The 13,716-nt window shown below is 37.7% G+C and overlaps 1 protein-coding gene across 2 annotated transcripts in view; it reads right to left on the bottom strand.

The window, feature by feature from the left end:
• The window catches only part of MET (MET proto-oncogene, receptor tyrosine kinase), a 115,307-nt gene that overhangs the window by 24,911 nt on the left and 76,680 nt on the right, over nt 1-13,716 (bottom strand). For both annotated transcript variants that reach the window (XM_012805169.2, XM_023513203.1), the window contains exons 11-14: nt 10,486-10,704; nt 3,596-3,742; nt 1,588-1,744; nt 1,257-1,397 (exon numbers count right to left, since the gene is read on the bottom strand). In XM_012805169.2, coding sequence (XP_012660623.2) covers nt 1,257-1,397; nt 1,588-1,744; nt 3,596-3,742; nt 10,486-10,704 — 664 coding nt within the window. The remainder of the gene's footprint in view (nt 1-1,256; nt 1,398-1,587; nt 1,745-3,595; nt 3,743-10,485; nt 10,705-13,716) is intronic.

Here is a 13,716-nt window from a genome sequence, read left to right on the forward strand (position 1 = left end):
AAGAGAGAGAAGCTCTGCAGTCGCCTCTTCAGCACGTTCTGCCTGTGCATCTATTTCCTTATACTCTTATCTACATAGGACGACCCTATTTTGTCTTTCCATGTCTCTGAGGAGCAGGCTCAGTGTAGAAAAGAGGATTAGAACTCAATTTTCTTAGCAATGAAGACATAGGTTTGATGAGTAAAGAGATTGAAAGAAGATTAGATAAACGTTTGAATAATTATTCATCAGTTTTAATGATCTGAAATTAGAACTATTAAATGTAAATATAAACTACTAAATGGATCTAAGTTTCAAAATGACAAACTAAGTTTGATTTGTCTATACTGTTAAGAGAATGGCTTTTTAAAGGCAAATGGAACCTTACGGACAATGTTTACCATGTGTATTACGATAGAAATAACATAAGCTTCAAAAAATAAGAGGTAGTAAGTGTTGAAAAATTTAAAATGCTGAGTGCTTCTTTGCTCCTGTACTTGTTTGGATGAGCAACTTCTAGCTTTTCCAGTATCCTCAATAGTCTGTGACTCATTTTATTTGTCCAATGGTAAATATTCAACCAGGGAAATGCTTGGACTTGACTCATGTCCTGTAACTTCTAAAGATAATGGAGCTGATACAATACAGACATTTTGTGTTTACCAGGAGATTTAAAATAAAACATCATGAAAAGCTCTGGTTAGCTTGACCATTACTAGGCCTAGTGTTTTGCAAAGTAGATAATATTGACCCCTCCTTTTTTTAATGGAATAATTAAAGGTTTTTCTTGGATAAATCTCAAAATATGTTCAAGTCCTGGAATGTTGTATTTAATAGGCTATGTACTAACAGTTTATAGAAAATGCTTTGAAGGATTACTAACAGTATAATTTAAATGTTTGGGCTTTAATAAGCAAAAAATGTGGCAATTCCAACTTATATTTAAACACACATATGTTTTGTAATGTAACTCTTTCTGAGCTATGAAAGAGAGCTTTATAATTTCTTACCATCATACTTAGATGATAAACAAGTTGCCTTTCCTCAAATGATTCAAAAATTAACCTTTTTGTGGGAAGAGAGCTTAAAGACTCTTAGACTATAATATATACATGGGTTCATTTAAAAACAAGAGCCATGTAATTCTGAATTACATAGTTCTTTGGCAGAGGTAAAGACTTTCTAAATAATTTTATAAAAATACAAAGGCAAAACCAAAAATAAATAACAATGCCACAACCCACTGAGGTATACATATAGGTATTTATCACTTTTACCTTCTGGAAAAGTAGCTCGGTAGTCTACAGATTCATTTGACACCATTTCTGTAGTTGGGCTTACACTTCGGGCACTTACAAGCCTATCCAGATGAGGAGTGTGTACTCTTGCATCATAGCGAACTAATTCACTGCCTGGATCTTAAAAGAGAGAGAAAGAGGGAGCTTGTTAAAGACTTGACTGTCGTGGGTCCCAGCAGACTTTGACCCAGTTCCCAGAACTCACGGGTTTTATGGATTACGTTTAAGACAGCACCCATGATTTTTAAACCATAATGACTACGCTTTAAGGTAACTTTTAGAAAAAAACAATAACAACAAAAAAATTCACCTTTGTTTTGCTTTCTTTTTTTCAGCCACAGGAAAAGTCCCAGTAGTAATAAGAGTATTATTGATATTGAGACAACACCAACAATCAACCCTGTGAAATTCTGATCTGGTTGAACTATTACTTTTCCAAGGACGGTTGAAGAAACTGCTTGCTTCCACTAAAAATGATAAAGAAAAGTCAGAATTTAGCCACGATGGATACTGGTACTCCACAGTTACAGCACAATCTCTCTGGGCCCTGAACATCACATGGTTATTACCACTCTGGAAGTGGCACAATTGCCTTCTGGATAGTAAAGATTCCTCAAAGAGTTCAAATAATTAGAGTATACTAATCCCCCCAATACTTAATAGGATACTTAGCTGTTTGTATTTGTAACTAGGTATTAGGGATAAAAGGACAAACAAAAAGCAAGGACTGAAGTACAGAAGAGGAGACAGACAAATAGCTGGTTATGATGCAGTGTGGTCAATACCATGGGTGTCACACTGAACATGAAGAAGCAGAGACAATGAAACTTCAACTCTGTCCTGGAGGTGGGTGGATGGAGGGCAGAGAAGAGGTGAATAATTTATTGTTATTAAAAACAATAAAGCCTCAGAATGTCTTAACTTCAATTTTGATACACACAAGAAACATTTGCGTCCCTTCTGGCCCAAATGTTTATGATTTTTAGGATTTATGGTCCTTCTGAAATTCCAAGTCTGATCTCATGATTTGATCTTTGATTTTCTAATTTTGTTTATACTTTTCCATTTCATAACTTTTTAGAAGACTTTGGGAACCCTTTCAAACCACTTACTCTTGGGTAAACAAAATGTGGTACATTGGCTTGGAGCCCGTAGCTCAGTGGCTAGGGCACTGGCCACATACGATGGGGCAGGCGGGTTTGAACCCAGTCCAGGCCTGCTAAACAACAATGACAAAAACAACAACAAAATAACCGGGTGCCTGTCGTCGCAGCTACTCGGGAGGCTGAGGCAAGAGAATTGCTTAAGCCCAAGAGTTTGAGGTTGCTGTGAGCTGTGACACCAAGGCACTCTACTGAGGGCAACATAGTGAGACTGTGTCTCAGAAAAAAAAATGTGGTACACACACATTGGAATATTGTTCATCCATAAAAATGAATGAAATACTGACATATCCTACAGCCTGACTGAACCTTTAAAACCTGATGCTGAGTAAGATAGGCCAGACACAAAGGGACAGATATTGTCTGATACCACTTGCCATGAAATAGTGAGGCAAATTTCTAGATTGAAGTAGATTGAAGTTACCAGTTCAAAAAGGAGGCAATGTGAAATTGCTGCTTAATAGTTACAGAGCATCTGTTTGGGGTGATGAAAATGTTTTGGAGTTAGGTAGTGATGATGGTCATACAACATTGTGAGTGCCATTAATACCACCAAATTATATGTTGTACATAGAGTATAACCACAATTTAAAGAAGTTGACAATCCAATACAACAGAATCCACTGAATTGTATAAAAAAGAATGAAAAACATTCACTCACTCCGGGCCGAGGTTATCTGACTTAGCTGTCTTTATGAGAGACGTTACTATAGAATGGTCTAATCCTTACTTTACTTTGTCGAGTGCGGACACTTTCTTTTTCTTATGGGATCGCATGTGTGTGTGATCACTGTAGTAGGCAGTGGTGACAGGCTCTGGATTCCTGGGATGGGGAAGTGGGGAAAGGGACACTCTTGGGTGTGTCTTTTCCTTCTGAGAATTACAGCAAATGTTAAGGAGAGCACTGTGCGGAGGAAGGACTTTTGAGAGCTACTCAAGGTCTTCTATGGTTGAAAAAGGAGACAGTGAGACAAAACAAAACAAACACAAACAAAACCCCCTCACTGTTTCTAAAATAACAATTGGGGATGAAGGCTGAGCTGATGAGCTAAAGCCAACACATAGATGAGCTTTAATGATTTATTTTAAGCCTGCGAGTGACATAATTACACCGGCTTCCTTATTTACATCTGCAGAGGAATTCAGGAATCCCACCTCTATATTTAGCTCGCTGTTCAATTTCAGCAGGTCATTGGGGACCGTACATAAAACAGCTTCAGAACGTGAGTGTATGTTCTCACAGCTCTTATTTCCAACTTTTAACACTTCACCTTTAACTGCTTCGGGGTCAATATCATTTCCCTAGAAGAACAGAAAAAAAAAAAAGAGAGGTTGTTAACACTTCACAGTTTAGCAGGAATGCTAACAATGGTGAAGGAATATAAATATACTGCAAATGCCAGCCCAGTTGTTTGCCAAGGCACAAAATTTTATGATACTAATTTTCATGGGACTTGGGATAGTTGAAGGGGAGTGTGACCTTTCCAGGGCACTGACTAGTCAGGAATTATAGCATATAGCTTTTCAATCAAATTGGATGCTAGAGAAAAGGAAAGAGATTCATGTTTCACGTCCTTATGACTAATGACATCTTACCCATAATCATCTACTGTCTTCAGGGCGTATCAGTGTTTGGCAAAAAGAAGTGTAGTTGCATGAACACTGCCTAATGTGGAGATTCTCATCCTTGGCTTCCCTTTTAGAATCACACCGAGTTATAACAAACACTGATACTTTGGATCCCATCTCCAGAGATGTGATGGCAAATCACTGTGAATGTGTTCACAATGTGTTATTTTATGTTGATACATTCCTTTCCTGTTTGAACACACACCTGGCTAGTTATCGTTTGTTGTTTAGCAGACCTGGGCCGGGCTCGAACCCACCAGCCTCGGTGTATGTGGCTGGCGCCCTAGCTGCTGAGCTATATGCGCTGAGCCAATGAGTTCATTTTCAAAGAAATTCCTGGGAGATGCCATATGACCATCATTATGACTTGAGAACATAATGACATTATTTTGAGCTATTACATAGATACATGAGGATTTTTTTTTTACAAAAAAATTATTCGATTTGACATCTTTAGTTAACTAAAATGACTATTGGGTATTTTAAAGACATCAACACTTCATTGAAGAAAACAATAATTAGCCTTGGGAAAGAAATGCCAACAAAGGTATAGTTTCTCATATCAATACTTAATGAGTGTGGTTATTTATTGAACAAGCTATTACTTTGAGGAGAGAGAGAGATATATAAAACATACTACTATTTTTCTTTTTTTTTTTTTACATATACATGTGTTTATTAGGTTTCTATTTTTTGCCTTCACAAAATTAAAAAGGCTTAAAATTCAATAACAACAACAATGTTTAAGATAAGGACTGGAAACAAAAACCTTGCAAAGAATGAATGAAGATAAATACATTCAGTAAAGAAATCAGATGATTGCTGCATTGAAATATTAAGCAATAATAATAATGAAAAGACAGTAATATTCACATTGTCAAATATAAGTATGTCTATTATAGAATGCTTTGACTCTGAGACTCAGTATGGAGTTACCAGTTAACTTCTTATTTTTTTTTAAGTCTCAACAAATAAACAACTGATATTTATAACTAAAAGTAAAAAATAATTTCAAAAAAGCAGATCATGCTAAATCTTATAGACAATAGAAAAAGAAGAAATATTTCAAAATCATTCTATTTGATCTGAACACACCTGATATTAAAATTGGAGAAAATATGTTATTATAAAGGGGAAATTACAAACATATTTCACTTGTAAATGAGGATGCGATATCCTAAACAACATATTAACAAGTTGAATTAAAAATTAATGTTTAAGTCATGCACTTTGGTCAAAATTAAATCCAATTTATGTGAAACTATTTTTCTTATGTACAAAGACTGTTACTTTGTTTTATATAATCTTTAATACTTGGCAAATTCCACTCATATACATCGTCCCATATGGATCTCAATAGAGTGGTAGGTCAGATAGTATTCTAGGAAAAGATGTTGGAAGAAAATACTTTTTTATAATTCAAAGTTGGGGTTTAAGACAAAACGGATCTAGACGAACCCTATCCTTCTGTTTCTAGAGGCGGTATGTATAGTCCATTGGACCAGGTCAGCCTCAAAGGGCAGCTGAACGCAGACGCACATAAATCTAACAGGTCACTTTGGGGCTTCAAATGACAACTTGTTGGTTAGGTCTGAGGAGAGAGGAGCCCCTTCCATGGAGGAGGGAATTCAGGGAATGACAATGAGAAAAGATTAAAGAGCTGAACGGCTTGATTTATGAGGGAAAGACTAACATGTGTCTTGCTTGCTTAGGTAATGACTAAAGTTGGGGGAGGGGATGGGCATACTTCATTTACATTTCCAGTACTCGTTCTTTTAGGCTTAGGGTTTTGAATGCTGCATAAAAGCTTCTCTCAAACAAAATCACACACCCATGGAACTGAATACCTTTTCATATGTAGCTACTAAAGAACTCTTTCTTTCTTGTTTTTTTATTCATTTTTATTATTGTTCAGGTTAATTTGAGGGTACAAAGAATTAGGCTACAATGTTTGTATTTGTCAGGTGGAGTCCCTCTTCTATTTGTGTCCCACCCCCAAGAGGTGTGCCCTACACCCCAACATTATGCCCATGAAGTGGGAGCACACCCGTCCCCTTCTGTCCTCTCCTCACCCCGCTCCCTGTTCCCCTGCTCTCCACCTTGAATTTAAAATAAACAGCTTTTTTGAGATGTGAGAAAGATATAGATTTAGAATTTTTATGATTAGTTTTGTTATTAACTATTATTAAATAGAAGGGTATATCTACAAAATCAGCTATTTTGGGGTCATTAAAATGGTAGTAAAGTGGTCATTAAACGGGTTTTTGAATAAGCAACATAAGGGAGAGCTTTCTGATTTTTAATCCCCTAAACAGAGAAATTTAGAGCTATGATTATTTTATTTTATCCTGCAAAAACACTCCCCCTCAGGTAGGGTATTATTGTCATTACTGCTCTACATCTGGAGAACCACGGTTCAGAAAGGGGCTAGGTCATGAAGCAAATTGAATTCCATTTGATACAAAATTTATTAACCATCTACTGTGGGTTAGACACAGCTCTAGTTACTGAGAATATTGAGATGAGTGAGAGTTTCTTCCTCTCACTGTAATGTTAAATGGGCGTATTTCTAAAATGACAACTAATTCCTTCCACTATATCACATCAGGCGTGGCCCTCCCCTCTCCAGTTCTGGCCAGGTGTGACCTAGCATTTCTATCAGTTGAACTCATGCCTGAGATGGCTGCAGAACAGAGCAGGTGGGAGTTGAAGTGGGTAGGATTTGAGAATAGCACTAAATGGGAAGAGTCCTGTAAGTTTTTGTATATCCAGGTGGCCACAAGGCCTAGTCTAGGCAAGTCAGTGAAAGCAGTGAGGCAGCAGGACCCAGACAGGCAATGGTCCAAAGTCCAGGGAGGTGGGCAGTAGCAAATCAGTGAGTTAGGGGCAGGGGTAAGATTTACACTCCATCTAGAAGACCCAAGTCTCTCAGCTTTGGAGCCAAGCAAAGAACCTGCACAGACGTCTGAGAATCAAAACAGAGTTCCATGAGATATTAATAGGCATTTGGAGAAAAGTTCCCAGATCATTGTGAAAAATCTGGGCACAGTAAAATTAAACTGGGTTCTTGGCTACTTGGGGGCCTTTACTATTAGGAACTATAAGACCCCAGGTTCTATTAGCCCTGGATTTCTTTTTCCTAACAGAACGCCTGTTAACCTGTGCAGTACAGGGAAATACTAGCTTGAGAGTTAAGATGTGAGCACCATGAATAAGAATAAGTCTTGACACTGGGCCAAGTGACCTTTGAGAAAAGAGCCATTCACTTTCCTCTTGTCTGGAGTTGGAATTGGTGTCATGATGGTTTTAACTGGGATTGGGCCTAGACCTCCAGAAAGATTAGTCAGAGGGAGGAAGACAACCTCTGGCTGGCTCTAGGCAGCAGGTGGATTGGGTTGGGTCAGACCCAGGCTCTCTTCTAGCTCATTCAGAGAACTGGGCCCTGATGCTTGGCCTATACCTGAGCGCTTTGCATTTGCTCTTGTATTGACAGAATCACAGCCTGAGTCCCTGCTCACTGCCTTAGCTGGTCCTCCTGTCTGCTTTTTCCTTTTTGAGTTGAATTCCTCACATTGGACTTCTGAAGCATCTCTATTACCATATATTCTTATATGCTCCAGAATAAAATAAATCCCCAGGACAGTGTCAGGCCCTTCCTGTCCCAGCACCAAATAATGTACTTCTACACTTTGCATAATACATGCTCTGTGCATAAAAGTCAGATAATAAGAAAATTGGGGGGAAATAAAGGGTTTTAAAAAAACAATCAAGTTTTAGATTTTTTAAAAAGTTTACAGTTATTTCACTTAAAAGTCATATAACTACTAATACAGAATATATGATAAAAATGTCTCTATTGTGAGAAGCATTTTGGTGTGCATTAATAAAGGTTAATATGAGATGCACTATTGTTTAGTGAATTTGGTGGAAAGACCAAATTTGGAATCAAGAAGCTTGAACGTGAGCCGCAGTTCTGCTCTTTATTTCCTGGGTGATCTGAAACAAATCAGCTAATCTTCTTAAACCTCTGTTTACTTATCTATAAATGGGGATAATCAGCAGTAACCTCCTAACTTCATATGTCCACATGAGACTCAAATGAAATAATGTACATCAAAGTAATACGTTTGACATCAAAATGTGATGTCAACTGTAAACTTCCATACAAATGAGAGCTCTTGATGACGGGCATTTTTGGAGTAATGTGTACTCCCAAAGAGATGTCTACTTATGTATGACTATTGGCCATAGACTACCTCCTATGTCCATGGGGTTTCTGATTCGCTATGAAGAGTGACTGATCCTTGGCCCATACTCTGTTCTCCTGACCCAAACTTGGCTGGCTCTTCACTAGGTTTTGGCCAAGGTGTAGTTACTGGGCCAGCTGCTAAGTGAGGCAACTCTCACCACTGGGGCTGGAAAAAAAATCAATCTCTTTTTAGCCAAGGAATTCTTGCATGCATGGCTGCTTGAGGAGCATGAACTCTTCCTGGCAATAAAGAGCAAATATCACTCTCAACACGTGATTCTCTCTAGAGCATTTTCACTGATGGAATACAAACATACTTCACCCTCATGTTTTGAATGGTAACTGGACAAGCACAACATGAAATAAAATGGTTGCCTTTCTTTTGATAAAAACAGCCCACTGCTTATGCAGAAGGACATTCTCTTCTTCTTTCATGCTTTGTGTCTTTCCAAAGAGAGGAAGAAGATTTAATGTGATCAACTTTAGACACTGATGATGGGTTAAACTGATAGCACAACAGATATTCTCTTATATCTTAGATTCTCTTTCTCACATATGGAAAATAGAGTAGGGGGAAAGATCGAATCATGATACCAAAATAGCCCCCCTGAACTGCCTCTGTTTCCGCTAGAGGAATACTCTGCCACGTAGCAGGTGCTATACTCTTGTTAGAGAAAATAGTCATTCTGTACAAAAGTAAGAAAAGGAAGTGTTTTGTGCCTGTCTCCAGAGACCCTTTGGGCCATGTTGGGGACACCACTGACAGGCTGAGGATGATGTCAAATCATGTCTTTCCTGGTCCAACAATTTTGTAGGACATTGCATAATAGGTATTTAATTTGCAGAAAAGGAAGTTTTCTCTTGCATATGACACTGTGCATGGAAAGATAATAAAGAACTGTTTTATTTCCAACGCCTCCATCACAGATACGAGAACAGCAAAACAGAATTTCTTTGGACATAAACTATTTGGACGTACACCTTTATTTTCATCAAGAAAAACCAAATGGAATCTTTTAAATGGCAAACGTGGTAATTGCTGAAAGCAAAAGGTCACACTAGATTAGTTTTATTGAAAAAAGTGATAAAAACCCTTTCTCCCTTTCTAAAACTAATTAAAGAAGCAGATGAAAGAGCTTTGCTGTGGTAAACACACTGTTCATTGAAGCAGGCTTCCATTTAATTTCATGCTGGGTTTGCTTAATTATTGTACAAAACAGAATTGCAAGGTTAGTAAACTGGCATGAGTGTGAATGCGTGCATAGGTTGGGCCATGGATAAAGTATTTTAGAAAAAAGCAGAAAAATTTCAGTAGAAACATATTACTTAGATGTAAATGACCTACAGGAACCTATATTACCTATAAATAAGGACAATGCTATTGCTCTGTGTTTGTTTATATTTGTATTCAGATGATCTTTCAGAAAAAAAAAATTCTGAATGTCTAAAATGACATATTGAAGGATAATTATTTTGCTGTTTCTAGTGACTAGGGCTATGGGTAAGTCAAGTCCTGAGCATTTTTGTTTGTTTGTTTTCTTCTTATTATTATCACTTTGTATTCTAGTCTTTGTTCTATCTATTTCTCTCATCAAACCACTCAACTTCTCTGGGCTTTAGTGTTCATTTGTGGCAGGCTGGCTTAGAAAAGGTGATCAGTTATTCTCTATTAAATTATACTTAGAGGCTAACGTGCTCCTAAGGTGGCAGAAATCTAGTTCCATCTATAGATTAGCTTAGCGATGACCACACCGAGATACAAAATTCCAAGTATTACAAGGAAGTACAGGACTACAAAGGATGCATTTCCTTTCGCTGCTCTTACCTTTTATCTTATAATGAACACATTTAGGTGCAATGTCCAGAGAAACATGTAACATTAGCAGGCTAATGCATCACAGGGAGCCTTGTTAATGGATCTGGGCCCCACATTTGCTACTTTTTCATATACACACAAGAAAGGGTTTTTAAATCTTTCATTAAAATGCAGTCCACGATTACACTTATCTTTTAGTCTCATGCCAAAAAGATTTGTTTTTCAGAGCTCAGAAATTTGCTGATGCTGGTATAAGATATAACAACCAAGTACAACAATTCTATTCACATAGCTATGAAGTCAATCAAGTTCGAGTTGATGATTTAAGAGATTGTTTTCAGCCTTTCTTACCTTAATTTCCAGGATATTTTCATTGCCCATTGAGATCATCACTGGCTTTTCAAAAGGCTTAAACACAGGATTATGTACATAAATGAGATCAAAGTATTTGGAAAGAACCCCGTCTAACATGAAAAAGGCTTTGGTTTTGAGGGGGAGTTGCAGATTCAGCTGTTGCAGTGAAGGAGTGGTGCAGCAGAGGATCTCTGCATTAGAGCGATGCTGACACGCCTGGAGTAAGACACAATCATCCACTGTAAATAGAACGTAGCTTGACAACATCCACCGTAACTTTCACAGTTCGCTACTTCGATCAATTGACAATATATAATTTAAAAAAAAAACTTTAACTTCCCAATGTTCAAGTACACACCTCTAGAACCATGACAGATGCAAAATTATCCAAAAACCAGTCTTCAAAGGAACATAGAATGTCACTTGCCCAGAATAAGCTATGTTGATCTATCTGAAGCTGGCTCTCATTCCATCACTTTAGTTTCCTTAAGACAGGACAGTCCCCTGGAGGGGCTGGCCTTAGTCACGTGAGGCAATACCATGGCGGAGTAGGAGCTGGACTTGGTGGGGCTAGAAGCTTTTGGTTCACCTTCCAGCTTTAACCCACGCTGTGAGAACTGAGGCAAAGCCCGTACTCAGAAACTCAGTTTCCTCATTTATGAATTAAGGTTAAAATTGTATTCACAATGTCAGTTACTTACATGGTACAATGCTTTCTAAACTGCCAAAAGCACCATATGGTGAACATTATAATTAACTGTGCAGTTAGGTATTCTTATGTAATAGAGTGTTTTAAACTATAAATTATTGAGTGCCAGGTTTTGTGCAAAATACTTTATAAGGCTGGTCTCCTTTAACTCTCGTGATTAATCCTATAGGTGGGTGCTGGGATTATCCACAGTCTATGGAAGAAGAAACTGAGCTTTGGGAGCTTATGTCATCAGAGCAGGTCACAGAACTCTGAGAGGCAGAGCAGGGATCATAAATCCAAAGCCATTAACTCCAAAATTCACTGTCCTAAATCCTGTGCTCTGTGGGTTCACAATCCAGCCGACACTGGCCCATCTTCCCCGTGCTGTTTTACACAGGCTCTGCTATTATTATTTCATGTGCTTTCATCTCTTGTTTCACGTCCTCCCCTTTGGAATTCTGACTTATGGAATTTTGGAAAACGTGGTTTCCTCCTGATTGTACTTAAGACTCACCCAGCAATACCAAGTGGCACATCTAAGGTTAAACGGCTGCGATTTTTTTCCCCCAAGGAAAGGACAAACAAGCAACCACATCCCTTAGATTTCCTTTTCTTGGACAAGTATAGTTGGAGATAAAACAATTACTTATGCCCACAATAGAAAAAGGACTCAGGATATACATAAAAAGCACAAAAAGAATTTTGCATTTGATACTGTCTTTTAAAATAATTTAAAAAATTATCATACATTTAAAAATGTATGGTGTAAGCGGATCCACTGATAGATACGTGTACAACAGGAATAAAATTATATTTAGGTTTTGTATTTATTGATTTTTTTTATCATATTTAGATTCACATCAAATTAATATTGTCATCCTAAAAGGCTATTTCTTCCTAACCTCTTAAAACGGACATCGACCATTGTACTGCCATCACCATCAGTAAGAGATTTGAGACCCACACAAGAAACTGCAGCCTTTTGGGAGATGACACACATTAACAAATTAATATACATTTTGGGAAGGAGATGATTATTTTTATTTTAAAAGGATTTGAGTTTATTAGACTTAAAGTTACCAGGGCTGCATCCATATATCTAAATCAGACCTGACCGAGAGTTTTTATTTGTTAAATGATAAATGGGGTCAATTCATCATGGTCAGCTTCAAATTCTATCAGGGGTAGGGAGCATGGAGGGGACATGCAGCTCTTCTTGAGGTAGTTTTTATAAGTAATAGTAAAATAGTACGAGCCGCTGAATTTTTCACTTGTCTAATTCTATTGTGCCAACATGTTTGCAGCTAAAACAATAGAAGTTCAATTTCCAGCTATATAACCAGGTACTATTTTTTGTCCTCTATCATTGTTTGAATCTTCCTTGGTATACACCACTCTGTGTGTGCCACCCAGAAGGGTTTTCGTCAGTATTTGTGGGAATGAATGAAACTGGGAGGTGGTGAGGAAGAGGAAAGGAAATACAGTTATTATTTTAATAACATAGACTGAACATTATTTAGCTAAATGAATAATTTTTTACATGTCTGCTTTTTAAAAGTTACATGCCAACACCAAAGAGGGTTGCTGTTATTCTTATTTGGTTAATGAAAAATTGTTGTGCTTAGCTGTGGAGAAGTGATGTACCTTAAAGTAATAGCAGTGGCATTTTAACTTTGTTTGTGGCCATGTGTAGGGATCGGTTTCAAAGCCCTTTACTTCATACGGTGACTCCCTGGAGTACAATCTCTCTGGAATATGATAAAAATCTAATAATACTCTTTAGAGGTGATGCAATGTGGCTGATTGAGAAGGCCAAGAAAAATCTCATTTGAGATGACCTTATTGTTTGGTGATTTGGCTTGACATTTTTAGCCCCAAATTGGTTTTCGTAATTAAAGAACACTGTGGCTTTAGTCTTCAAGACATATTGGATGGGGACTCTGAAAGAAAGTGCTGTAATTCAATCTATCACCTGCCCAATGAAGACCCCGCTCCAGCGGGAGCACTTAGAACTTTCATTCTGAGTTGAGTGCACAAGTCCAACTAGATTATGGGATTTTACATTAGAGAAAAACATTGACAAAAAGCACGAAATCTTTGGAAATAACTCCAACCTTCCTAAGGTCTAAACAAAAGCTACCCCTTCAGTGCGACCTGTATACAAACTGTCACAGCACAAAATGGGTCAATCCCTTTTACAGAGGAATTCACCTTAATTTTGATTGACCTTACAAATAAAGAAATGTGGAGAAACATCAAACAACATTCACACTGTAGGACATAACATAAATATTCTAATGCTCTTGCTTGTTACTTGACAGCGTGCTAACAAAAGGATCAGAAGAATGGTAAGAGGAAGAGGGGGTGTATGAAAACACAGTATGCCTGCTGCTTAGAGAGACAAGGGTGCCGCTCTAAGTCCTGAGATTTTTTTTCCCAAGGGTTTTATTAAAGGAAAGGGGTCCGTGTTCCCTGACCCATTAAAAAAGGGCATAGGGACATGCTGTGAATTCTGTTGTGCCGACTGTCTCATTTGC

This window comes from Otolemur garnettii, unplaced genomic scaffold (genome assembly GCF_000181295.1).
Source record: "Otolemur garnettii isolate 467f Iridium unplaced genomic scaffold, OtoGar3 scaffold00037, whole genome shotgun sequence".
Classification (NCBI taxonomy): domain Eukaryota; kingdom Metazoa; phylum Chordata; class Mammalia; order Primates; family Galagidae; genus Otolemur; species Otolemur garnettii.